General features: G+C 42.5%; 2 protein-coding genes across 13 annotated transcripts in view; one reads left to right on the forward strand and one right to left on the reverse strand.

Moving 5' to 3' along the window:
- The window catches only part of VEZT (vezatin, adherens junctions transmembrane protein), a 104,742-nt gene extending 88,281 nt beyond the window's left edge, over positions 1–16,461 (reverse strand). For 6 of the 9 annotated variants that reach the window (XM_013998069.2, XM_003126713.5, XM_005664249.3 and 3 more), the window contains exon 1: positions 16,294–16,461. In XM_013998069.2, coding sequence (XP_013853523.1) covers positions 16,294–16,329 — 36 coding nt within the window. In that variant the 5' untranslated portion in view covers positions 16,330–16,461. Of the gene's footprint in view, positions 1–2,820; positions 4,108–16,293 lie in introns of those variants that run through there. The other 3 variants (XM_005664252.3, XM_021092749.1, XM_021092746.1) reach the window with 3 other exon arrangements.
- Positions 1–26,412, forward strand: part of FGD6 (FYVE, RhoGEF and PH domain containing 6) — a 142,776-nt gene that overhangs the window by 1,276 nt on the left and 115,088 nt on the right. For 2 of the 4 annotated variants that reach the window (XM_021092744.1, XM_013998062.2), the window contains exons 1-2: positions 16,681–16,966; positions 22,796–25,214. In XM_021092744.1, coding sequence (XP_020948403.1) covers positions 16,951–16,966; positions 22,796–25,214 — 2,435 coding nt within the window. In that variant the 5' untranslated portion in view covers positions 16,681–16,950. Of the gene's footprint in view, positions 1–11,617; positions 11,672–15,630; positions 15,931–16,635; positions 16,967–22,795; positions 25,215–26,412 lie in introns of those variants that run through there. The other 2 variants (XM_013998063.2, XM_005664248.3) reach the window with 2 other exon arrangements.

Genomic DNA, 26,412 nt, shown 5'->3' on the forward strand with positions numbered 1-26,412 from the left:
TAATCATTTCTCTCAGATGAGCTATAAATTCATATGAATTTGCCTCAAATTACACAAGTCTAGAAACTGGCTACAAAGAATCTTGGGACTATAAAAATAATAGTACTCCACTCTTATAAACTACTTTCAAGTCCAGCTCACTGGATTTTTAAAACAACTCTTATGGCACTGAATAGAAAATATGGTCAACATACGATAAAACTAATTTCTTTATCATAAATCCACAAAAAGATAAAGATTTTAAAAGCTGCAAAAATAAGTAAATAAGTAAATTGTCCATAAAAAGACAATTCAAAGGAAAAGCTATATACAAACAAGTGACTACAAACGAAGACTTTACCTTGATGGAAGAAATACAAACTAAAACAAAGATTTTTTTTTCCCGGTAGTTGGCAACAATTAGGAAGTTTGATCTTATTTAGTGTTGGCAAGGGTATAAGAAAACCGGTATTTCATACACTGTTAGTGGCAATTTGTTTGTAAAAATATAAATGTATAGGAGCTCTCCTATGGCACAGAGGGTTAAGGATCTGGCCACATCACTGCAAGTGGCTTCGATCCCTGCTGTGGTGGGGTTCAATCCCTGGCTCAGGAACTTCCACATGTTGTGGCAAACACACACACACACACACACACACGTTTATATGCACCGCCTGGCAATTGTACGGGGCATCTGTTCTATGGATATAATATAAAAGTATACTTAATTTAGTTACAAGAATTCTAATTACTATAATCATTTAAGAAGCCCATTGACTTTTTTTTTTTTTTTTAATATCTTTTTGTCTTTTTAGGGCCACTCCCGCGTCACATGGAGGTTCCCAGGCTAGGGGTCGAATTGGAGCCGTAGCCACCAGCCTACGCCAGAGCCACAGCAACATGGGATCTGAGCCACATCTGCAACCTACACCACAGCTCACGGCAACGCCAGACCCTTAACCTCCTTAACCCACTGAGCGAGGCCAGGGATCGAACCCACAACCTCATGGTTCCTAGTCGGATTTGTTAACCACTGCACCACGACGGGAACTCCCACATTGACATTTTAAAGTCACTTTATACAATATTTCTATGTGTATTACACATATATTTGCATAGATGTATATATAAATATAATTGCATTAAAAATGATCTGGAAGGGAGTTCCGTTGTGGCCTAGGGGGTTAAGAACCTGACTAGTATCCATGAGGATGTGGGTTCAACCCCTGGCCTTCCCTAGTGGGTTAAGGATCCGGTGTTGCCACAAGCTGGCAGTGGCGCAGGCCGGCAGCTGCAAGCTCCAATTCAGTCACTACCCTGGGAACTTCCACGTGCCGCAGGTGTGGCCCTAAAAAGAAAGAAAGAAAAAAAAGGATCTGGAAGAAAACTGATTACAATGGTTACTTCTGGGGAGAAAGGGGGGACTAAGGGAGGGCTGATGCTTTCTCTTATTTACCTTTTTTACAATGAAAATATATCCATGTGTTATTTGTGTGGAAAAAGGCGCCCAACATAAGGCTTGATTAAAAAGGTGTTGAATTCTTAATTTAGCAAGTGAACAGAATGATCCTGAGCACTTTTCTGTACCAAAATTAAGGATCTACTCAACTCTCACACAGTCTTTGTTTAACACATCGGTACTATATCAAAGCTATTACTATTAGGTCTGGCCAAACGCTAACTATTGTCAGGCGTCAGATGTTATTTGATCTCTGCAAGTCCGTATCAAACACAAAAAGCAATAGGAAAAGAGCGACTGACAGAAGATAGTAGGAGGCAGGAAGCACTGGCACAGAAACCTGAACTGTGTGATGCAGAGGGACCTGTCAATGAAGACTTCACACCTATAAATCCCTGTTTCCCCAGAAGCCTTTGATTTCCATTCTCTTGTTAAGAGAATTTACCAAATTACTTACAGGTAACTTTTCTTTAAAAGTCTGTATCAATTTTTATTATTTATTTTTATTATACAATTTTTATTATAGTATTTCTTCAGATAAAAGAAATACTATAATATACCATAAGTTATATATTTTTTAAAAGTTTCTACCATACCAATAGAACCTCTAAAAGAGCTTTTATTCAAAACAAAACCTTTAAGGAAAAAGCTAGCTGTAATTAAAGGAATTTGATGGAGAATATTTGCCTGGAAATGATTACTTATTAGCTATTAAAATATTTAAAATGTCTTTTACCTTTGAATATAGCTTAAAGCTGTAGGTCTAAAAGTAATTATCCCGCACAGAACGGGTATTTCTTGGAGAATGGGATTGAAAAGGATGAACTCCTGTTGTCAGTTGTTAGGATTTCCTTATTTCTTCCCAGCTAACTGCAGAACCCCACAGAACAAGCAGATGAGAAGACTGTGAGCACCAAATTACACAGGTAGCTCTTGTCTCTATTTTTCACGAAGACGCTTTTGGTGTATAAAGTGCTATAACTGCCACAATTCACAAAACCCTACAAAGAAAAATAAATGTCCCCACTACCATTAATTAGGTGGCCAACATACTAAATTTCTGTAATCCTTTCACTTATCTTTAATCAGTACACACAGGCACAAAGTATAATTAAAAAATAACTACTTATGCCCCCCCCACCTCAAGCCTTGAATAATGTCATAGAAAAGTACCTTGCAAAATTAAAGATATCGTAAAATAACAGGAAGTACTTTTTGGGGGTGTACACATTTCCATACAACTTCTCAATTGCTATTCCAAAAGCCCCAAATCCATGTGTTAATTTAATTGTTCCTCATTATCAGCCAGGCAAAAATCCAATCATAGAATTCAGTATGATTAAGCTAAAAGGGTCCATAAAAATTGGTCGAGGAATACTCACAGACAGCATCGTTCTAATTTCTCCAGTTGACCTGGAGGAAAAACAGACTGCCTCTTGACCCTATTCTTTGGAGCCGTGCACGTCTCCCTTTGATGGATCCCACTTGTTTCTCTAGAACTACCTACAAAATGGCCACTGAACTGGAGGGCGTGTCTTCATCATTACTAAGCATTTTCCTACCAGAAGCAGCTCTTGGCAAAAGCCTCAACACAATTTCTTCAGGGCTACCCGGTAATTCTCCGTAACTAAGGAAGTAGTAATAGGCATAGCGGGATTTTAAAAATGCCATTATAGACTATTACTTAATATTTACATATACTTAGGGTTTTTTGGTTTTGTTTTTAAACCAGCAGCAGATAAGACATAGTCATACATTTTCCTGGCTGTAGGCTTCTGCTATATTCCAATCAGAAACGTATCCTATCCAATTAATCTTTCATGAAATGTTATAAACAAAAAAAGCTTTAAAAAGATTAACTTTCCATTTTTTCCTATGTAGTAGTACAAACGTACTTAAGTACAACAGTATCTACTCCAAAACAAATCACACCCATCAAAAGAAAGATGAAGATATGCAAAGGGAGAAAACTTGGCTTAGAGGCTCAACTGATTAAAAATAAAGAGCAACAGTGACTTGGTTTTAACTAGGGTAAGAGAAGATAGTAAGGCTGACTGAGTTCTATCTTTGATGCTACTCCTTAATATTATTCAGCATCTGGTTCATCACTTGGCATACACTGGGCATTTCCTGAGTGCAGAGCAGAGGCAAGATGAGAGAGTAAAACTATCACTTTCAGCTGCTTTGGAAAAAAACACGAGAGCCAGGTTGAACTCATCGCCGAAATGATGGGTGTGAGAAAAGCATGCAATAAACATTACAATGAGGTTTGGATATTATTTAATTACACCTAACTTTTTCTTTTTTCCTTATCCCAAATAATAACAATAAAACATTTCTGTGGAGACAGAATTTGTGGTTCTATTAAAAGATAAAGGGAGTCTTTCTCTCAAAATGATTCATTACTCCCTATCATCAGGGAGATTCTGTATAGAAAAGTAAAACCAAAAGGACACGGCAACAAAATATATACTAAAGCAGAAAATCAGCTAGAGCTGTTGGAGATATGGATTTATCAAGCAAAATCCCAACAATAAGATACAGTTGGCCAGATACTGTCAGTGAAATAAATTACAACGTGGATTTAAAAATAAAGGATGGGAACTTCCCATCATGTCACGGCAGAAACAAATCTGACTAGGAACCATGAGGTTGCGGGTTCGATCCCTGGCCTAGATCCCTGGCCTTGCTCAGTGGGTTAAGAATCTGGGGTGGCCGTGAGCTGCAGTGTAGGTCGCAGATGCAGCTTGGATCTGGCGTTGCTGTGGCTGTGGTGTAGGCCAGCGGCTATAGCTCTGATTCAGCCCCTAGCCTGGGAACCTCCATGTGCCACGGGTGTGGCCCTCAAAAGACAGAAAAGACAAATAAATAAAGGATGTCCTCAAATATATTATTCCAAATAAAGGCTAATGGGCATTTTGATCTTCTGTAGTGGGAAGAACAACAATCGGTATATAAGCAACACTCTAAGAATCCAGAGGCAATGAAGTCAGTATACAATACCTGTACTCCTGTGGCGTACACTGAGCTTTCGGCCTTTTCTCCTAAATCCTTAAGGCATGATTTTGCTTCTGGGAACTCAGAACACCTGGTACAGAACCAGGAAAACTAAAATTGAGCCAAGGTTTTCATCTAAAAATAGACTGGAAATGAGCAGAATCTCTTCCTCTGTTTCCTAAGTAATGGAAGCCTCCAGGCATCTACTCTCATTTACTCAACCAACCTACCAGATTCAAGAAAATTTTAATATTAAAGGACGAGCTGGTATAACTCCTTTATAACTGATGGGAAGCAAGCTTTAGAGAAATTAATTCATTCAAGATTAGCATTGCTAATTAATGGCAGTCTCTTGACAACCAGTCTAGCCCCCTTTCCACAATGTTTTCCAAAAAATGAAAGTCATTAATAGAACTACATTAGATACCAAGATAACCAGTAAAAATAATTTAAGAACTGTATATCATAGTTTGAGACAAAGGAATTTGCATTTTAATAAGTGCAATAAAAATACACCAGAGAGATACCTACCTACTATCTTTTGCAATATTTGCATGTTTTTGAAAATGTGAAAGTCTATTGGAGCTCTAAGTATATGTGATGAAGCAATGTAGAAGAAATAACATGATCCAGAGAGAAAAAGTAAAGATTTGTCCCTCAAATCTTTACTAGCTTTGGTCTGAATGGTCAATTTTTTTATGTCAATAGGGTTCTGATTTAGTAACTCCATTAAGAAACATTCTATTTCACAGTGATAAAAGCATGAGTTTTGTCATGTTTCTGATCTCAGTTACTATTCAAAAGTAAAGTAGGAGTTCCCGTCGTGGCACAGTGGTTAACGAATCCGACTAGGAACCATGAGGTTGCGGGTTCGGTCCCTGCCCTTGCTCAGTGGGTTAAGGATCCAGCATTGAACGAATACATGAATGAATGAGGATCCTGAATTGCCGTGAGCTGTGGTGTAGGTTGCAGACGTGGCTCGGATCCCGCGTTGCTGTGGCTCTGGCGCAGGCTGGCAGCTATAGCTCTGATTAGACCCCTAGCCTGGGAACCTCCATATGCCGTGGGTGCGGCCCAAGAAATGGCAAAAAGACAATAATAATAATAATAATAAAAAACAAAAACAAAAGTAAAATGTATAATATAATTCCAGAGCTTTATGTACTACAGGTAACTGAAAATATGTTTTCAGGAAAAAGATGATATAATAATACCTGAAATTTTTTTACTTATTCCAGGCAGCAAGCTCCATTATCAAGACAGCAAATACTGTCAATGTATACGCACACAGACAAAACCAGTTTCCTTCCATTGGTCAAATCAATAATGCACGCAGGAAAGAATCTGCAAATGTTACTTATTAAAGTACCTTACTGTTCTTTAGAGATGTATAACAACCTTTAAAAATATAAAGAAAAGAGAATCTCTCAAACAAGAGAGGAATTTTTTTTACAAGTTTTCCTCATACGTGGGAGATTGCACGAGAGCCATCTCATGTTCATTTGCCTAATTTAGTGCTGGGGGACAGGGAAAGCTAAACCTGGACACACTGCCAACAAAGCGTTAATATTTAATAATTTACTGAGAAGTATGAAGGATGAAGGAGGGAAAGAAACCAAGACAAGAAAGGCTTTCCCAGTTCTGAACAATTACTTTCCCCAGTCGTGAACAAAGAAAAAAGAATGAAAAAAGGAGTTCCAGTACAAAAAATATGGTTATGGCGGACAGAGAATTCACACAGTTCCTTGAGGACAACGCTGTCTCTATAGGAAAGTTACCAAAGATGGTTTAAATGCGCTCTAAATACTACAAAGAGGTAGAAACATTAGTCCTTGAACTCAAAAGTTCTTGTTTTCAAGTACTCTTCCCTCTAGGAGTAGAGGTCAAGATAAGACCAATGACTCAAAGGTTCTGGAGTTCATCTATACTGAAAAAAATCTGACAGCTATGGAAGAGCAATGTCGGAACTAATCACCTGAGCTAACTAGAGAATTCTTCCTCTCAAGACATTATAATTAGAGATTATAATAAAAGGGTAAAATGACAATATTCACATTGCAGTACTTATTTTGCTTAATACCCAGGTTAGATATGGTATCCATCCTTTTCTAAACTTTGTCCTACTGCTGCTTAGCCTGAGAGGTTCGAGTGTGAGGTAATGTTGTCCTTCCCACTTCAGCCTCTAGGGGGCAATCAGGCTCCAAGAGAAAGGATACTGGGGACTCTAGCCTTGATGAAATGAAGATGGTCCTAGGTCAAGCACCAGGAATTGGGCCTGGGAACCTCATTCTTCCTTCCTTTCCTAATTCCTCTACTGCACCATCTTCCAGAGCACCCCCAGTCTACCCAGACTGGGAAGACTCAAAGGTGACTTCTGGAAAGAGAATACAAAAGTTCAAAATTAGAAGAAAAGATAATAAAATTCACTAATAATTAAGGACACTGGCATTAAACCAAGATATTTCAAAAAGTTTTAAGTAGGGAAAGGATGTGATTAGAATACTTTCCAAAACTTTGCTTGATTTTGAATTTTAACACAGCACATGACTCTCTGAGTTAGTTTTAAGACATAAACAAGACTGACTTCTGATTCTGAAAATCACTAAAATAACAGCATTATACCAAATATACCAAAAATATCCCAGTTAAATTTTCGTAGAGGAGAGGTTAGGTCCTGTCCTGTGATGGACATAGTGAGCTTTCTGTTCAACCTCCATCCATGCTACACTCCTTCCTAGTGTGACTCTTGTATTAAAGAGATGAAAAAGCTAAATGAGATATTTTCTAAATTATATTGCAGCTAGAGTTCTAGATATAAATGAGGGTTGCTAATTTCGAAGGAAGCAGAAATCCATTTCTTGCTGCCTTTCCCCCTCCCCCTCCCCACTAACACAACCATGGAAGCCTATGATTTCTAAAGCAGTATTCCAATACGCATTCTCTTGCTTCCTGGTAATGCAGAGGCAGTTACGGTAGAGGCAGTGGACAGATAACCTGAAACATACTGCACAGGCTTAGTAGCAATCAAGTGGTAGATGGCAAGGAAATACGTCACAGGTTAAAAAAGCTGAAGATTCACTCTAGTCAAACAGCCACTATTGCCACTGCATTGTAATACCTTGAAAGACAAATCATATACCCAACATGCTTTCTTTCACCTCTGCAAAAGAAGGCTCTCTGCCTGTGGCCTGAGATTCTAGTTGACTGAAAATGGTGGGGGTGGGGTGGGGGCAGTGTTCTCAAGGCTGGAAAAGCCAAAAGGCAGGAAATAAGATAGTGGCCTCCAGCTTTTCCCAAAGACCCTCCCTCAAGATAACGGGAACCAGCCCAGCTGCTAAAATCTGATTAAGGATACCTTTCCACCCAAGCTTCTTATTGCAGATGATGCGAGAAATGATCCAAAACAGAACCAGTAAGCAATCCACAGACATCAGATTTGAGAGCTAAGTCTGTTTTTCTGTTTGTTTTTAGGGCCTAACCCTTGGCATATGGAAGTTCCCAGGCTAGGGGTCGTAGGGGTCGAATCGGAGCTACAGCTGCCGGCCTACGCCACAGGCACCTCGACAGCAACTCAGGATCCGGGGAGCATCTGCAACCTACAATACAACTCATGGTAACGCCAGATCTTTACCATGCTGAGCAAGGCCAGGGATCAAACCTGCATCCTCATGGATCCTAGTCGGGTTCGTTAACTGCTAAGCCACGAAGGAAACTCCCTTGAGAACTAAGTCTAAATGAGCTCTTTGACTGTGCTTACTTGTGTATACGTCTGCCTAGAAGCAAACAGCCTAGAAGTCTACCTTTCAGGGAACTATACTGTTAAGGAAACCAAAATCCTGCAAAAATTCGTACTTATTTATCCTCTAAAGCAGCTCTGGGGCCCACAACCTACACCAGCAGGAATCAGACTGTGGAAGGTGTACCGTCCCCAAGAAAGGTACACTACCATACCCATTTCACGGAAGCTACAGAGTGCTCAAGATGAGGAGGTAAGTTCTCAGAGGGCACAAGCAAAGGTCATGGAGGACAACGGATAGGAGTTAATCCTAGAGAACAGGACAGGCGCCACAAAATCGGTTAACCAAGAAGACTTCTTGAAGGAAGACTGCAAGAAACAGATGGCACACTCAAAAGGGACAACTGAAAAGAGTTTATAAAGAAATGACCGCTTATCTACAAAGCCGTAAGATGGGGTAAGGCAACCAAGTGGGAATAGTGAGGCACCGAGGGACTAGCAACAGCAGAAATTTATTATCTTCCAAGGGCCTAAAAGCCAAAGCAAAGAAGCAGCATCACTGAAGATGAAGAGATGAAGCTAAAGGAATCCTCCAGCAGGACCCGTTGCTTTAGGTACAGGAACACAATCGCTCCCCGACAGTAGCCCTGCTGGGAGGAATGAAAAATATAAATGCCTCTCTCTTCTACCCTCTTCCAAAAGTCTGAATATCTGTGTCCTCCCAAAATTCTTCTGTTGAAATCTAATCCCCAATGTGATATTCTTTGGAGGTGGGGGCCTTTGAGAGGTGCTTAGGCCATGTGGTTGGAGCCCTCAAGAACTGAATTAGTGCCTTAGGAAGTGGGTTCTCATTAGAATTCAACCACATTGGCACTCTTATCTTGGATTTCTCAGCCTCCAGACTGTGAAAAATAAATTTTTGTTGTTTATAAGCCACCAAGTCCAGGGCATTTTGTTATAGCAGCCCGAACAGATCAAGATACCTCTGACTTAAAAGTCCGCCTAAATGGACTCCACAGGACAAGAGAATACAGGCGATGCAGTCCATAATGAGCAGGGTAGAATTACAGGCCTGGAGGGCGCAGGCCAACACTTATCATTAACAATAACACCCATCCCGACCCATGCACTTGGAATCGCAAAGGCAATTACAAAGTCATGAGACAAATTACATTTCAAAACTTATAAAAGACAGTTGGTGCAGCACTCTGGGAAGTGTATAACCTTCTTAGCACTTAAGTCTTTAACTCAAGAAGCTACAGGAAAAAGCTCAGCAAAACAGAAGAGATAAAATAGATAAAAGTAAAAACAAAAAATTCAGCTGGAGTTCCCGTCCTGGTGCAGTGGTTAACGAATCCGACTAGGAACCATGAGGTTGGGGGTTCGGTCCCCGCCCTTGCTCAGTGGGTTAACGATCCGGTGTTGCCGTGAGCTGTGGTGTAGGTTGCAGATGTGGCTTGGATCCCGCGTTGCTGTGGCTCTGGCGTAGGCCAGTGGCTGCAGCTCCGATTTGACCCCTAGCCTGGGAATCTCCATATGCTGCAGCAGCGGCCCAAGAAATAGCAAAAAAAAAAAAAAAAAAAAAAAATTCAGCTGATGGAGAGTTCCCATTGTGGAGCAGCAGAAATGAATCTGACTAGGAACCATGAGGTTACGGGTTTGATTCCTGGCCTGGCTCAGTGGGTTAAAGATCCAGCATTGCCGTGAGCTGTGATGTAGGTCGTAGATGCAGTTTAGATCCTGCATTGCTGTGACTGTTAACAGAAGTTGGCAACTAACAGAAATACTTGAGCTGGTCTTACAGAACAGCAGAGAAGGGAACGGCTTGTTAAAACCCCTCTGCTTACAAACCGCCTTCACGAGAACTATTTTTTTCCCCTCTCTTTAACTGCATACTCTCCAGGCTTCACTTAGCCTAGGCCATACACCACAAGACTCCTTCATCACCCATAGATAACACCTCACACGTATGGCTGACTACAGTAATGGGGGCAGGGGCCTAAACGGTTTTTTAGGAACTCAGAGTCAGCTCTTGTCCAGTTCAAGCTGGGTTAAGACTTGTTGGGACCACGGACCGTAACCCTGAGCTTGTGCAGGTGTTGGATGAATGCCCTTTTGATGTTAGAGGGCAAAAACCTCGCCCCCCAAATCATGCTAAGCACCTCCATTTTGAACATCCATCCCATGAAGAAACATGTAACACAGATACACTTGTCCAGATGTGGCACAGGACGCCGAGTACCTCAATTTTTTTCCCCTAACCCCAATCACCTTTCCTTGAACCTAAGACTACCCTACTCCTTTATCCCAGAAATATCTCACCCTTTGGAGGGGAGATCTGAGACTTGTGCTTCTCCCTTGGCTGCTCTGTGAATAAACCCTCTGCTGCAAACCTCAGTGTCTCAGCACCTGGCTTGCAGCACAGAGGGCAAATGAATCTCTTTTGGTAACACAGGTGATGTCTGACCACCCTGGTCTGTTCGGTAAGAATCCTGTCATATCAGTTTAGCCAAAACCCCTCTTGACCCAGTGTTTCCTTAGTAATTAGTTCCACTTGCCCATGCTGTATCTGCAATAGAATCCAGTTCCATATTGAGGTCTCTTTCCCTTTATTATAATAGTTAAGAATAAAACTTGCTTTTACTGCTTTAATTACTGTATAGCTGTTTTTTTTTTTTAAAAAAAAAAACCAGTATCTCCCATGTATATATGTTTGTTAAAAAGAAGAGGCCCAAAATGGAGTCACTTATGCTAAGATCCACCTTACCAAACCAAGACTTAATTAGACTCTTGGCATCTCCCAAAAATGTAATGGAGCAGGACCCTACGGGGGCTTCCTGGCCCCAACATACTCTGCTGTAGCTCCTCTCTAAGGTATCCAGATAACAGTATCTCGAACACATTTCCTGAGTTTTTCAGATGCTAAAAACTACCTTCAAAGGGAAAAAATCAACTGCTTGAAGATCATGAGCACACAGACCCCAAGACCCACGGGCACCCAATGATTGCTAATGACAACCACACTGTTAGCCCAACATCAACCAGTCAGAGAATTGTGCACGAGCTGATCCCAAACCCTGCGACACCCCTCCCTCACCTGGCCTTTAAAATGTTTGCTGAAACCCTTGGGGGAGTTCGGGGTTTTTTTGGGGGGATGCAGAAGGTATTTGTTTTCCTTACACGGCCCTGCAATCAACTTTTCTGTGTTCCAGCCTCCGATATTTCAGTTTGTTTGACCTCACTGTGTGCTGGACACATAAACTCAGGTTTGGTACAGAAAGAGAAACTTAAGTCCCTCAGTCAGGAACTACTCCATCAGCACTAGTGAGGGAATCTGCCCGCCATCCCCTGAAAGAACGTGACATTGACACAACCAATCCATTCTTTGCTAGCCTGACTTCCTTGTCCACTGCCTTCCGCCTGTAAAAGTCTTTCATTTTTTACAGATGCTCTCTATCTGCTAGACAGGATGCTGCCTGATTCATACATTGCTGAAAAAAGTAAGATCTTTTAAATTTACTTAGTTGAAATTTGTTTTTTGATAACGCTAATGAACTTTTGTTTTTTGTTGTTAATCCATCTTTCATTACAGGGGTCTCAGGCAAGAACTCAGAAGAGCAGAGAGAAAATTATTTTATCCTCCCCTATGTTCACAGTTTGTAAAATCAGTCCTAGAGCACAGAAAGTGATAATAGCAAGCGGCTTGATTCATTTAGGAGGCAAGCAATACAAACGCTCACGGATTGGAAGATTCAATGCTATAAAGATGTCAGGTCTCCCCAAGTTAATCCTAGATTCAGAGCAATTCCAGTCAAATCTTGGTAAATTCCTTTGTTCAGAAGTGAAAATGACAGGATGATTCTAAAACTTCTTTGCAAATACAAAGGGCTAAGCATAGCCACAGCAATTTTGAAGGAAAATAAAGCTGAAAGATTTTATTCTATCAGATACTAAGACCTATTACAAAGTTATAGTGATTAAAATAATTTGGTATAGGCACCAGAATGGTCAAACTGACCAACAGAAAAGAGAACACTCAGAGACAGAGCCACACATAAAGGTATCCTGATTTATGACAAAGGCAACACTGCAGTTCAGTGAGGAAAGGGTGGTCTGGTCAGAAAATGCCAGGTTAACCAGCTCTCCCTGTGGGAAAAAAACATATGTTGACCTTTACTTGATACCATACAAAAATCACTTCCAGATGAACGGCAGATCTAGAAGCAAAAGGTAAAATAAAGCTTTTAGAGAAAATAATTTTTGTGACCTCAGAGTAGGCAAATATTTCTTTAAAGACCCTCACCATAAAAGAAAAAGGTTTACTTGGATTATGATAAAGTTAAGAGCTTCTGGTCAGTGAAAAACACTATTAAGAGGGGGCCACACACCTCCTAAGACATTCGAGGTACATATATCCAACAAAGGACTTACAACCGCTCTGTATAAAGAACTCCAAATCCATAACAAGAACTCAGAAGAAAAACATGCAACAAGCTTGAATTGGCTTCACTAAAGTGGATAGACAACTGGTCTTCAACCACATAAAAGACTCTCCATTTTCTTAACAAAGAAATGCAAATCAAAGCCCAGAAGAAATACCAGTACACATTCAACATAATCATAAGAAGAAAGGCTGAAATTTGCAAGGGTTGGTGAGGCTGTAGAGCAATCGGACCTCACTTAACACTGGGGGTAGGAGGATCCATCAGTACAACCATTTCAGAATAACGTTTGGTAACATCTACATACGGTGAGCATATGTATTTCCTAAGACTCAGCCATTCCACTTCTAAGTATAAACGCAACAGAAATATGTTCAACAAGACACATATACTGGAAGGTTCAGAGCTGCACTATTCATAATAGTCTCAAACTGGAAACTACCCAAAAGCTCTTAACAGCAGGGTGGATTAAAAAATGGTCACACAGGAGTTCCCGTCGTGGCACAGTGGTTAACAAATCCAACTAGGAACCATGAGGTTGCGGGTTCCATCCCTGGCCTTGCTCAGTGGGTTAAAGATCTGGTGTTGCCGTAGCTGTGGTGTAGGTTGCAGACTCAGCTCGGATCCCACGTTGCTGTGGCTCTGGCATAGGCTGGCACCTACAGCTCCGACTCGATCCCTAGCCTGGGAACCTCCATATGCCGTGGGAGCAGCACAAGAAATGGCAAAAAGACAAAAAAAAAAAAAAAAAAAAAAAAAAAAAGCCACACATTCCTATGGAATACTACTGAGAAATAAAAAATGCTCACATGACCATATGGATGCATCTAACAAAACTAGAGAGCAAAAAGTCAAACAAAAAATGAGAGCATGTCCAAATAGAATTGCATAGTGTGTAAATTACAAAAACAGACAAAAGGAGTCTAAGTTATTCTAAGTCTGAATAAGTCCTTGTGGTGGGAAGAAACAGCTGAAAGGGAGTAACAGGGAGCTTCTGGGGAGCTTCTGCTGTGCTGGTGATATTCAGTTACTTAATTTGGGTACTAGTTACATGGGTGTATTTAACATGTGAAACTCATCAGTCTGCCCATTTATGGTCTGTGCACTTCTCTTATGACTATTATCTGTGATAAAAATTAATGTATGTAACAAAATACAAATTAGACAATGAACTGAAAACTTTTTTCTACAAGGCTAAGTAACAGGAAAAATTTATGCAAATCATTTTTTTAGTGTCTTTTTAGGGTCCACACCCACTGCATATAGAAGTTCCCAGGCTAGGGGCCCAATTGGAACTGTAGCTGCCGGCCCACACCACAACCACAGCAACACTGGATCCAAGCTGCTTCTGCGACCTGCACCACAGCTCACAGCAACGCTGGATCCTTAACCCACTGAGCAAGGCCAGGGAACGAACCTGCATCCTCTTGGATACTAATCAGATTCATTTCCAAAAAAAAAGGAAAGAGAAAGAAAGAAAGGAAGAAAAATGTTTCCAATAAATGCACAAAATGTAAATTAGAACAGCAGAATGCTAATTTTCCTATCAAATTAGCAACGATTAAAGGAAACTAATAAGGTTTTTGGAGAAGATCTGTTGAAAATAATACTCTTTTTCCCAATGAAAACCTGAATTGAGATGATCCTTTGGTTTTGGTCTTAAAAAATGTTCATACCCTTGAAAAACTGGTTTCCCTTCCAGAAATTATTCTAAGGAAAAATCAGAGATGCAGTTAAAGATGGACTTATGTCAGTGTTGACTACAATGGTATTTTGAAAGAATAAGAAGGAGAAAATGGTTACATTATAATACAAATACATGACTGGACATTATGTTATTAATGTTTTCAAAGGGTAATGAATAGGAATAGACTGATGATCAGGTTAAGTGAAAAGTACATACAAAATTCTATGTGGTATATTTTTTGTGTTAAAAAATATCAAATGTACAATTAAAGATATATTTGAGTTGGAGTTCCCAGGTGGCCTAGTAGTTAAGAATCCAGTGTTGTCACTGCTGTGGATCAGGTCACTGAGGTGGCAAAGGTTTGATCCCTGGCCTGGCAACTTCCACATGCTCTGGGTGGGGCCAAATTTAAAAAAAAAAAGACACATTTGAGTAGAAAAAAAGTCTGTAAGAACACATACTATAAGGTTAATAGTGGCCATCTTTGGATGGTAGAATATTGAGTGATTTTAATTTTGTGGCTTGTTTTCTACTGAAATGTTCTCTGAGCATATATTACTGTTACATTCAGATATCTAAGGAAATAAGCAGGTTAAAAAAAAAAAAATCCACCCAGTCAGTCCCCTTTCTCTAAGCAACACAGATTTCTGTCTCTCCTTCATCTCCCACATTGAATCTTCTGTTTCCTAGATTTTACCATAGAACAATCTGTCCAAGCCATTATTCTATTTTTTCTTCTTGAATTTCCAAAATTCAGGTGTTTGTCTTCCCTACTGACCTCCTCAAATCCAGACTCTTCCTTTTGGTAAAAGGGCCATATCTTTCACTACTTCTCCATTCTAGCCACATGGAGAAGTAGTGGAACCACTTTACAGCGCGACACTTACCACTCACGTCCCTTTACACCAGATATTTCCACACCTCCCAATCTTGGCATACCGTTCTTTCCCTATAATGCATTTTCTCCCTTCCATCTTTCTAAACAGATTCATAGTCCAAGATTCACCTCCGATATCCATTTACTGGGTGTAGCTTCTCCAAGGCCACAAGAACAGACCGGGGCGGGGTTCCAAATCAATCCTCCAACGACAGTTTGGATATATTTCAACATTTCCCATTCCATAATGTTTATTGCCTAGCTCTCTAACTGTACGGAACGAGATGTCTCTTTTCTTAAATTTCTTAAAATCCAGTTGGATGAATGGACTTTATAAAGCATACATATATGCTTTATTACAGGGGTGCGAGTTTTCACCTGTGTCTGATATAGAAATGGCATCAAAAACATTAGCCTGTTTTTTTTTTTTTTTTCCTTTCCTTTTCATTCAAGATGGCAGAGGACGTCTTAAAATAATCCCACACAAAAGCACTCACACTGGAGCCTCGAATCAGAAGAACTGGCTACACCTAGCGTAATAGCAATAGGACAAAAGAATTAGATGCTGAGAAGCCCCGGCTCTAATCATCCACAGGAGGTCCCACACACAGATTTCCAACTACTTTAGAAAACTAGCACCTGCAGCCTTCATTCCAGGGCCACGCCTCGACCGTGAATGGTGATCTGCGGCACTTCTGGATACTGACCCCCAAAAAAACTGAGGACGAGAAACGGGGAGGATAAATTGTATGGGTGAGTATCCAAAACGCACGACTGGGCTCCGCCCCAACCAGGCGCGGACCCCCGCCCCGCGCGCGCCCGGTGCAGCGCATCCAATTCCCGGGGAAGGTACCGGCGGGGCTCTAGCCCCTCGGTCGGGCTGGGAATTCTGGGAGGGCCTGAGGCAGAGGCAGGACGCGGCGAGAGTGCCTCCGGCTACACCTGTCAGGCAGCGGCCAACGCTAGGCCCGGAAATTGCCGGGATTCGGGGACAGAGGCCGGCTGGAGTGTCACCCAATCCCTCGCCTCAGGATCGTCCCTCGCCTGGCCTTCTTGCCTTCTCCCTCGTCCTTCCCAAACAAAGGCAGTTCACACCCACCGCCATTTTCTCCTTACCTCAAAAACCACCTCTTCGTCAAAATCCGGTGTCATCCTTCTCCGCCATGCCACCAGCCTCAGCACGATGGGAAATGAAGGCGGGAGAACAGGCTGCACCCAGGCGTCTGCTGCGCCCTGTCGCCGGTGTCCAGTAAACTACAACTCCCAGCAGGTTTCGCAGCTCACGCCCCCTTTTCTGGCCGGCTCATTGGAGCAGAGCTTCAGCGTGTGGGCGGGAGGGGCGGGAGCGGGATGAAGCTCGGGGCTCTCTCATTGGACGAGGCTGAGACTTTTGTCCGCCTTTTACGGCCACGACTAACAGGGGGCGCTTGGAGCTCTGATTTTTTTTTTTTCCCTTGGAGTTTAGAAGGGCGCGCGCCCGCCAAACCTCGCTGAGCGCCGCTCGTGCCCGCGCCTGGCCGTCTTCCCGGAGCTCGGCTGGGCGGCGCTGGTGCCCGCCCGCCCGTAGCCTGCGGCTCGCGTCCGGGAGCGCTGCCGGGTCCCCGGAGGCGGCCGCATCCTTTGTGCGGCGCTCAAGTTGCGCCGCGGGGCCGCGGGACGGCATGTGGGCTCTACGGCGGCTTTTCTCTTCTGCCCAAACTCTCGAAACAATGGACTGTAAGGGGAGCGGGGATTGAAGGGGGCGAGCGGGGAAGCGAGCTGCACCGGGGAATCATGACTTCTGCCGCGGGTAAGTGACGGCGCTCGCGCTACGGCTGGAAAGTTAGTACGAGCGCTGCAGGTCTTGGGCTTGGAGCACCTTTCTCCTCTGGGGTGGGTGGCGGTGTGCCCTCTACCTTTCCCGAGGACTGTGGCAAGTGCGGAGCAGAAGTGTTTGCTGCGGGGTTTTTTTCGTCCCTTCCTGCCAAGAGGGGCTCTGGAAATCGTTTCTTTTGGGACCTCCTTTTAAAGGAAGATCCATGTCGGGTGCTCTTAGCGCCAGGTGAAACGTAAGTGTGACATTCAAAGAGGATGTTGACTTTTCCCTCCTAAAATTTGAGCGACTTTGCCGTTGCGTGTGAAAATAGTTTAGATTCCCATGTTAAGAAATCAGTTATTCTAGGAAAGGGCAGTGTTCCCGGAGTGTTGAACTCGGCGACTGGGCTAAGTCGCTTTAACCCTAGTATCGACTGGAAACCCTAACCCTTATTCAGTAAAGAGGTTTAGATACTGTTACTCCTGTCCTGCTGGTTTTCCGCCAATTACCTGAGAAGCAGAGGGGTAGCATTGGCGATCCCAAGGATTTTGTTCAACTTCACCCAATTTTTAGTGGATTTTTTTTCCTATTTATACCTGGTTAGTGTAAACAAAGCCTTGTTTTCTGTCTGCCGTAGTTCTTTCCCTTCACCCAAATGGTAAAGCTTGTACCTTTGTGTGGACTGGAGAATTTGGGACATTGTATTTTTGAACATTCTTAAGGAACAGTTCTTATTTTCCAAAACAATTACTAAAGTGGTGTGAAATTAACTTTAGAAGAGCATAGATTAATTTTTAAACCAGAACTTAGTGTATTTGGCACTAAGGTTTTTTATAACGTTTTTGCCCACGTTGTAAGAAATAAACTTTCATTAGACATTTTATAGTAAAATAGTGTAAAGCTCCCTGGCAGAGTTGATTCTAGATCAGCACTTAGGTCTCAGATTAAATTGTCTTAGCTTTTCTTGGCATTTGTTTTAAATTCCTGCAACTTGAAACTGTCAAATAGCACTCTAAATGTTCTGATTTGTATTATTTCTAAAGCCTAGATATGTTGGAGTGTTGTACTGCTAGGTGTAGTCAGATTACAGCTAAGGAGGCAAGCATAGTCAATAAGAATTAGAAAGCAAGCAGTGAAGTGGTCCTGAGAAACACGCTGTGGATCTTTTATGATGCTGTATGTATGTGTAGGAGGTATGTCATATGCTGCAAATTGTTCTTTATAAAATCTCTTCCTTACCAAAGGGAGGCTTTCTACTCACTTGAGGTGAATTATTTTCATCCTCAATTTCTGTGCCTCACTTTTAAGTTTTATTAATGAATGTCTAACTTTAAAGTGGTTGGAATTTTAAAATCCTTGCAGCCAATTTTAACTCTGTAGTATCAAATACATTTAAAACACCTTCTATCTGCCAATTTTCAATTCCAGTCCTAACCGTTTATAATGAACAGAAGCATTTAATTTAACATATAAGTATGTAAACCTGATCTAAGTTTCAATCTGGAATTTTATCGTTCTGTCTTTGGAATTGCCCCAGAATAATGCAGGCAATTTTTATATTGTATCATCTTTACAATTAAAGAACTCCGCAAACATTTTTGTGGTGTTTTAAAAGAGGGATACTTCCGGTGTGGAGCTGAGTTAGTTGCTTTTTAGCATGGCTTGCTGAGAAGCATTAAGGACTTTTTGTTCCCTCATCTGTTAAGATTTATTATAATTTTGTCTCATGCCTAAATGGAGAATGTAGAAAGGAACTGGGCTTTTCATTCCATCCTCCTCTTATTAAGTGGTCATCATTCTTTAGGTATTTATGATGCTCTTTAGAACAATATTCAAATTCATTCAAACTTAGGGAAAGATATTTGCATTGGGGGGAGGGGGTGTTTATTGACCTCACATCTAATCTGTGGAATGTGAAAGGGTTGGCTTAGTTTCTATGCATCCTAAAGAAGAGCTCGCTTTGTTTTTCTGCATCTATGAAAGAGGAGGTCCACGGTAGAGATTTTCGAATTATTCTAATCAGTATACGAACAAGGTATTTCGTATCTTTTTGGACGTGTGCAGGTCTCAGTAATGCCTGTGCTTTGCTTTTTGGCGAGTCCAGTAGCTAAGAAGGTGTGCACGTGGACTGTAGCCATATGTGTGTCACAGATGACAAGTATGTTTGCAATTGTTAGTAAAATGGCACTAGTGCTTTACTTCTTACCTTATTCCCCCGTCCCCCAGAGCCAAACAGCTGTGTAAATAAAAGATTTGCTGCTGTGCTCAAAAAACCTTGGGGTCTGACTGTTGATACAGTATTAAGATCCAAAGGTGCTAGATTCATTTCCAAACATCATGCACTTATTTCAAGAGTTTGACATTGGAGCAGACCGAAATATAATGGCTTGTTATTTTTTGAGTTGTGTTTCTTTGGCAATAATAATAATGAATTCAAATATTGCTGAACTAGTGACTTACTTGAACACTTGTTCCTTCTAATAAATTAAGAACTTAGTAATCCTGTTGAAGTTGATTCCTGCAAACTTTTTAAAATATTATGCTACGTTTAAATGGCTATATATATATATATATATATTTTTTTTTTTTTTTTTAAGAGATAGCGAGTTACTGAGATGTATTAAACAGTCTGTGCATGTGGTAGCTCTGCCCTTCTCAGGCCCTATTTGCAGCATTGGGGCTACAGCAGAGAGACAACGTGCCTGCCCTCCTGGAGCTTGCCTTCCAAGTGGTGAAGGCAGAGAGAGATCCGCTGGGGAGAAATCACACAGGGCAAAGAGGCTAGAGAATCTAAGGGCTCTCTGAAGCAGATCTCTCAGGAGTTATTATGTCAAAATCATATAGGCTGGAGTTCCCATCGTGGGGCAGTGGTTAACGAATCCGACTAGGACCCATGAGGTTGCGGGTTCAGTCCGTGCCCTTGCTCAGTGGGTTAAGGATCCGGCATTGCCGTGAGCTGTGGTGTAGGTTGCAGATGCGGCTCGGATCCCACGTTGCTGTGGCTGTGGTGTAGGCCGGTGGCTGCGGCTCCGATTAGACCCCTAGCCTGGGAATCTCCACATGCCGCGGGAGCGGCCCAAGAAATAGCTAAAAAGACCAAAAAAAAAAAAAAAAAAAAAAAATCGTATAGTCTTTAGAGATCTGTTCAACCGCCTCATTTACAGGTAAGGAAACAGACAACACCAAGGCACACAAATAGGTTAGCCAGCTCTGCCAGTGATGTTACTGGCTTTGTCCAGTACACAGGTAACCAACGGGGTAAGCTGAAGTTTCCAGTTATTATTTAATTCAGTGAGTGTGCACTGAGGCAGTTAGGTACATGGGCTGTGCTGTGTTTGTTGGTAATCAACCGTGGCTCATATGCAGTGAAGTGAATTTCTAGGACACTAAGAGAGAACAGAGATTTATGTTTCTTGGATGCAAACTCATGTGCAAAACAGGTCTTTTAAAAAAGAGTAAAGTTGATATCAAAGAGTAAAAAAAGATTGAAGAAAAATAGCAAAAATTGGTTGGTTAAATGATCCTGAGGCTTCTAAAAAGGCTATAAGATTCAGAAAATAAAAGATTAATTTAGTAAGACAGGGTTTTTGTTTGTTTTGTTTTTAATTATGAAATACACCTACCACAAACTTACCATGTATTCTGGTTTTAAGTGTACAGTTTGGTGGTGTGAAGTACATTCACTTTGCTGTGCAGCCAGTCTCTAGAACACTTTCCATATTGCAAAATTGACTTTTTTTTTTTAATAAAAAATAAGATAGCCCTGTTGTGGCTCAGCAGTAGTGAACCCAACTAGTATCCATGAGGAGGTGGGTTTGATCCCTGGCTCCGCTCAGTGGGTTAAGGATCCTATGCTGCCCCGAGCTGTGGTGTAGGTCACAGATGCCGTTCAGATCCCGTATTGCTGTGGCTGCAGCGTAGGCCAGCAGCTCTGATTAGAACCTGAGCCCGGGAACTTCCATATGCTGAGGGTGTGGACCTAAAAAGCAAAATGAAAATAAAAATAAAACAAAATCGATGTTTGTTTTTAATGCCTCCCAACTGCCCAGAGGTAGGATGTTTTCAGAATGGCTATAGAAGTGAAATCAATGTGACAGTCTGTCAGTTTTCCTCCTCTTGGGGAAGGTGAGAGGTTGAAAAGAGGCCTAGGGCATTCATAGTGCTCTTGAGACTTGACTTAATACAGCAAGGGTTTGATTGAACAGACCATCACACCAAGCTTTATCCTTAGGCTTTGAATGGTTTAAAATTTTTTTCTCCCTAAAAACAAACAAACAAAATCACAAGTTTATTGAATACTGCACTGAAGTTGTATAGCTCTGGGAATTTGTATTATTTTGGAAATATTCCGTATCTCTTTTATTGTAACATTGTACTGAGGAATTGACTAAGGCATCTGTTTCAAGTGAACTTGGTAGAACACGGTGCCTTAGGCGTTTGGGGAAATTCTTCTTCGGTTGGTAAAAGGAAGTGGGGCACCTACTCTTGTTTTTCCCCCTCCTCGTGTCCCTGTAATATCTTCCCAAGTTGGAGTGTTGTGACTAATTTCCTTTGTTTCAAAGCAAGTCATCACTGAGTGAAGAATCAAAGCCTCTGTGTATTCAAGTGCTTAAACAATATCCAGCAGATATTTTGAAAGGTTGGCATTTATTTTTTTCGCTAAATTAAGTTTTCGTTACGCTTTAGATCCTGTTGGAGGAACAAACTGAAGTATCAGCAGCATAAGATAAAATAGCTTTTGCCTCCAGTCTTGGGAAACGTGACGGGGTGATGAGGGATGGATGGTGTAGGTGAGAAAACATAAAAGTACTTTTTTATATAATGTCAAGGAAGAATGGCTATAATAGGAGCTACGGTCATCTTTTAAATGTGCTATTGGTGATTAGTGAAGGGTACACAGCATAGGCATCTGGAGCAGAGCCCAGGTATGTGACTTTAAAAAAAAAAATAAGTAAATAAAGCTCAGTGAGGAATGACAGTGAAGATTCCCATTTGACAACCCCTGCACAGAAAAAAATACCCACTTTATCATGAGCCTCAAATAATTCAGTTTCATTACTTGTCAGTCTTTAAGGTTGGGAAATTTCTCATTTCTGTATTCCTTTTTAAGGTTGTTTTGGGGGTCTAGCGAGATAAGTCATTGACAAAGGGCATTTATACAACTCTATTGTATATTATTGGAGGTAGAGAAGTACTGCTTATTCACCTGGAAGCTTGAACCATGACTAAACCTTAGGCAAATTCCCCTTTTAGCATTCTTGAAATGAACTCAAGTACTTTCTCCAAGTATAATGGATCCCAAGCAGAAGCTAGTTATTTGATTTAGTGTTGAGTGACAATACTCTGGTAATCTGTTCCAGAGTCAGGAGAAAAACTGTATTGGAATTTTTCAGGAATGTACAGTGAGTTTACCAAAAGTTGAAGGGCAACTTAGCAGGATTTTCAAGAGTAATAATTGAAAATATTATTGTAATTAACACGATCTCCTTAGTAAAATGCAGGTTCACTATATTGTCAAAAGTTCCCTTTGTGGCACAGCAGAAAGGAATCTAACAGGAACCATGAGGTTGCGGGTTTGATCCCTGGAGCCGCTCAGTGGGTTAAGGATCTGGCGTTGCTGTGGCTGTGGCATAGGCCAGCAGCTGTAGCTCCCATTCGACCCCTAGCCTGGGAACCTCCATATGCCGCAGGTGCGGCCCTAAAAAGACAAAAGGCACACACACACACACACAAAAAGGTAAAAATATTAGCAGATTTAATCATTTACCATCTTGTGCTTTGGTTTTTTGGTCCTCAAACTTTTTTTTTTTCTTTTCTTTCTAGAGATTAAGAAGCCACCCGTGGCCCCTAAGCCAAAGTTTGTGGTGGCAGCTAATAAGCCAGCTCCACCTCCTGTTGCACCTAAACCTGATAGCGTGGTTTCTAGTGTTCCACAGCCAACAAAGAAAACCAAACCAGCAATAGCTCCAAAACCAAAAGTTCTGAAGGCCTCACCTGTTCAAGACGTCAGGCAGTCACCATCAAGGAAGCTCCTCGTGAACCTGGAAGAGCAGCAACAGGAGTCATCTGAAAGCACTGACAGCTCTGGCTGCGAAAACCCAGGGCATCGGAGCAGTGATTATATTTTACCAATGTGTTCCTGCCGTCCTGAGTGTAACCATAAACTTGGGACTAGGGAGACTTTGTGTGTCAAGCAGCTTGTCTTAGGGCCCCTGGAAATGCACGAACACTTAGAACATCATCAGGTTGATGAGTCCTGTTCGGCTGGGAAGTCTCAGGGTAAATGTGACGCTCGGGGCGAAAAGGTGAAGAGCCAGAGTGAAGTGATTTTAAAGGCAAGCATCCTGGAAGAGAAGCTCAAAGATGTTTTAACGCAGCGAGCATCCCCTTTTATTTTCCCGCAGAAGCAGAGATCCACAGACAGTCCAGAAATGAATGATGGCTGGAATTCCACCAGACAGTTCAGAATCGACTTTGCGGATCTGTCACCTTCCCTGTCCCGCTTTGGGAAAGTTCCTGATCACCACCGTTGCCACCTACAGCTTCCTAGCGATGCGTGTCAGCATGTTGAAAGGAGTCAGAATGACAGCGAACAAAGCAATGGTTGTTTTCATGCATCTGAACAAGAAGCTCTAGAAGATGGTAAAAGGAGCACTGTTTTATCATCAGGTGGAGAGAGGAAGAATTCAGAAATCAGAGACCTTGGTCCCTTGGAAATTCACTTGGTGCCGTGTACCCCCAAATTTCCAACTCCTAAGCCCAGAAAGGCACGTGCTGCACGTTTATTACGCCAGAAATGTGTAGATGCTCCCAGTGAACCTACTGAAGAACCGGCCACTGTAGACAGTAGCTCTTGTCTTTTCGAAGATAGTTTGAAAAACAATACAATCAGTGTTTCTCATCAGAGTGTTTTGTGGAACCAGGAACGGGTGGACCAAGCGAAGCCAGGAGAGCAACGTGAATTGAATGTGGACTTCGACGGTGATAGACAAACCTTTGCCAATTCACAGAAAGCCTTGTGTCCCGAAACATCTTCCTTTGAAAAGACGGCACCTCCTTTAGGGACAGACTCTAATTTGAGTTCCGACAACAGGACAGGAGATGGTTCTGGTGTGTCGCTTGCTGTGGACCAGGGGACCAGTTTTATAAGATGCAGTACTCTGTCTATGAGCCTGCCCAAGCAGCTCAAGTTAGCCTGCAGCGAACATTTGCCTGCTGCCTGTAACCCGGGAGTGTCTGGCCCCCGACTGCAAAAGGAATCTGTAGTAAAAGATGAAAGTTCCTCAAGAATTGTCCCCAAAAAGCCTCAGAGACACAGCTTGCCTGCTGCAGGAGTACTTAAAAAGGCTGCCTCAGAGGAGCTTGCAGAGAAAAGTTCTTACCCCTCAGATGAAGACAAAAATTCAAAGAAGGGTCTAGAAAGAAATCATCTCTGTGCCCCAAGCCATGGCATATCATCCGCTTCCGAGATGGCTAAACAGGCTTCAGAGAAGCCCGTGTGGAAGTTACCCCATCCTATTATACCCTTTTCCGGGAGCCCGCAATCCCTAAAGTCTGCCACCGCCTCCTCGGACAGTGAGCCCGCCACCGCCCTGGCCAAGCCAAGAGCCAAATCATTATCCGCTGTGGACATGGAAAGGTGCACGAAGCCTTGCAAGGACGCTCAGAAGAAGAACTCTTTAAAGAAGTTGCTCGCCCTGAAACTGTCCATCTGTTTCATGAAAAGTGACTTCCAGAAATTTTGGTCCAAGAGTAGCCAACCTGGAGACATAGCCTCAGGCCGCCTTGTGGGGAGGGAGCGGAAAGGGAGCGAAAGTGATGGGCCCAGCTCGTTGGTAGGAGAAGAGAAGAGAAATAAACCCACCAAGGCGCACTCGGCAGATAACCATGGCCTGGAATCCCCAAAGAAGAGGAAGACGCCTCGGGGCCAGGCCAGTGGAGCTAACGGACCCCGAGCTGAGTCTCTGGATGACCAGATGCTCTCCAGGGAGCCGGCATCCCAGGCGCCTTGCAAATCGGTTACAGGTGGCTGTGCACCCGAGTATGAAAATATACGCCATTATGAGGAAATACCAGAATATGAGAATTTGCCATTTATTATGGCTGCGGGGAAAACGTCAGACGTGCACTGGCAGAATTCCAGCAGCGTGGAGGACGCCGATGCAAATGTGTATGAGGTGGAAGAGCCATATGAAGCTTCGGGCGGCCAGCTGCTGCTTGGACGCAGACATCAGCATTCCAGGTAACAGTCCGATGTCAGACAGACACTGCCCTGCCGCGTGGGTGTCACTGAAATTAACCTTCAGCAACCCTGTGAGATGGGTTAATGTCACACGCGGGGAAAAATCACTTGGGGAGAGAGTGGTTTAGGTAAGCGTATCTTATTTCCAAAGTGCGGTCTCTGTCTCGTCTCTCGGGATTACTAGCAGTGCAGCCTTTGAGCAGTTGACGTCTTTCATGAGCTGATTCAAAGACTTTGAACCAGTAGGCGTCGTGTCGGTACTGCAAGGAAGACCTAGAGCAGAGACAGCCCCGTGCCTCTAAAGCACCGCTTGGACGTCCTAGTGAGGCCCTTGGGGAGGACATTGGCCCCTTCAGTGAGGGTTATTTGCTAGAAATAAGAAATCCCTGAAATTGTTAAAATCTACGTGCTTACCTACGTACGGCGCCTCTGTCAGGTAAAACCTCTACGTCTGCAAAATCCACTACGCTTTGAGCATCAGTTATTTCTCTTGTTGGAGGCTAATTACTAACTTCAGAGGGACACAGGGAAAAATGCCGGAAAACAACTACGGTCCCTTTTCACTTTTGAATATATACCTCTTAGCCCTGGACCTTCTCGCTCTGTCTTAATTAAACCCTTCCCATCTTTGTTGGTCCAGCTCAGCCATCCTGGGCTTCCTGAAACTTCTACAGTTACCTAGTGGGAAGTGTTTACTTCCTATTCTGACCTTCCAATTAGGCTGTGGTCTCCTTACAGCCTTTATCTTGGTCTGTTTTAGGGCGGGATTGTTTACGGATGTGTCTGACTGGTATTCGGTTTTAAGCTCCACAAAGAGTTCTGGCCGCACCTTTTTGTCCTGCCTGAGGCCAGGCACGGGGCTTGGGAGGGCTCAGTAGATGGCCGTTGAGGACACGGGTGAATGAGGAGGCAGAGGAGGCGACCACGGGAGCAGCCACCTTCTCCCGCCAGAGGCCCCGAGGGAACCTTGGCCTCATATCTAAAGTGTTTTGTGTTTAACACAAAGCGCCCAGACCCTCTTTGAAGTCTTTGTGTTCTTAGGTCGCCAACTTCAAGCCTTTGCGTGCTTGGGTCTGAAAGTAGGACTTTTGTGGAAATATTCACCTGTGTGGCACCTCGGAGGGCCTCAAGAAAAGGATTATTGGGTGAATTGAATAAATACAGTTATTAAGTAAAGTCTGGGTCACTGCTGCTCTTT

The sequence above is a fragment of the Sus scrofa genome, chromosome 5, assembly GCF_000003025.6.
Source record: "Sus scrofa isolate TJ Tabasco breed Duroc chromosome 5, Sscrofa11.1, whole genome shotgun sequence".
NCBI lineage: Eukaryota > Metazoa > Chordata > Mammalia > Artiodactyla > Suidae > Sus > Sus scrofa.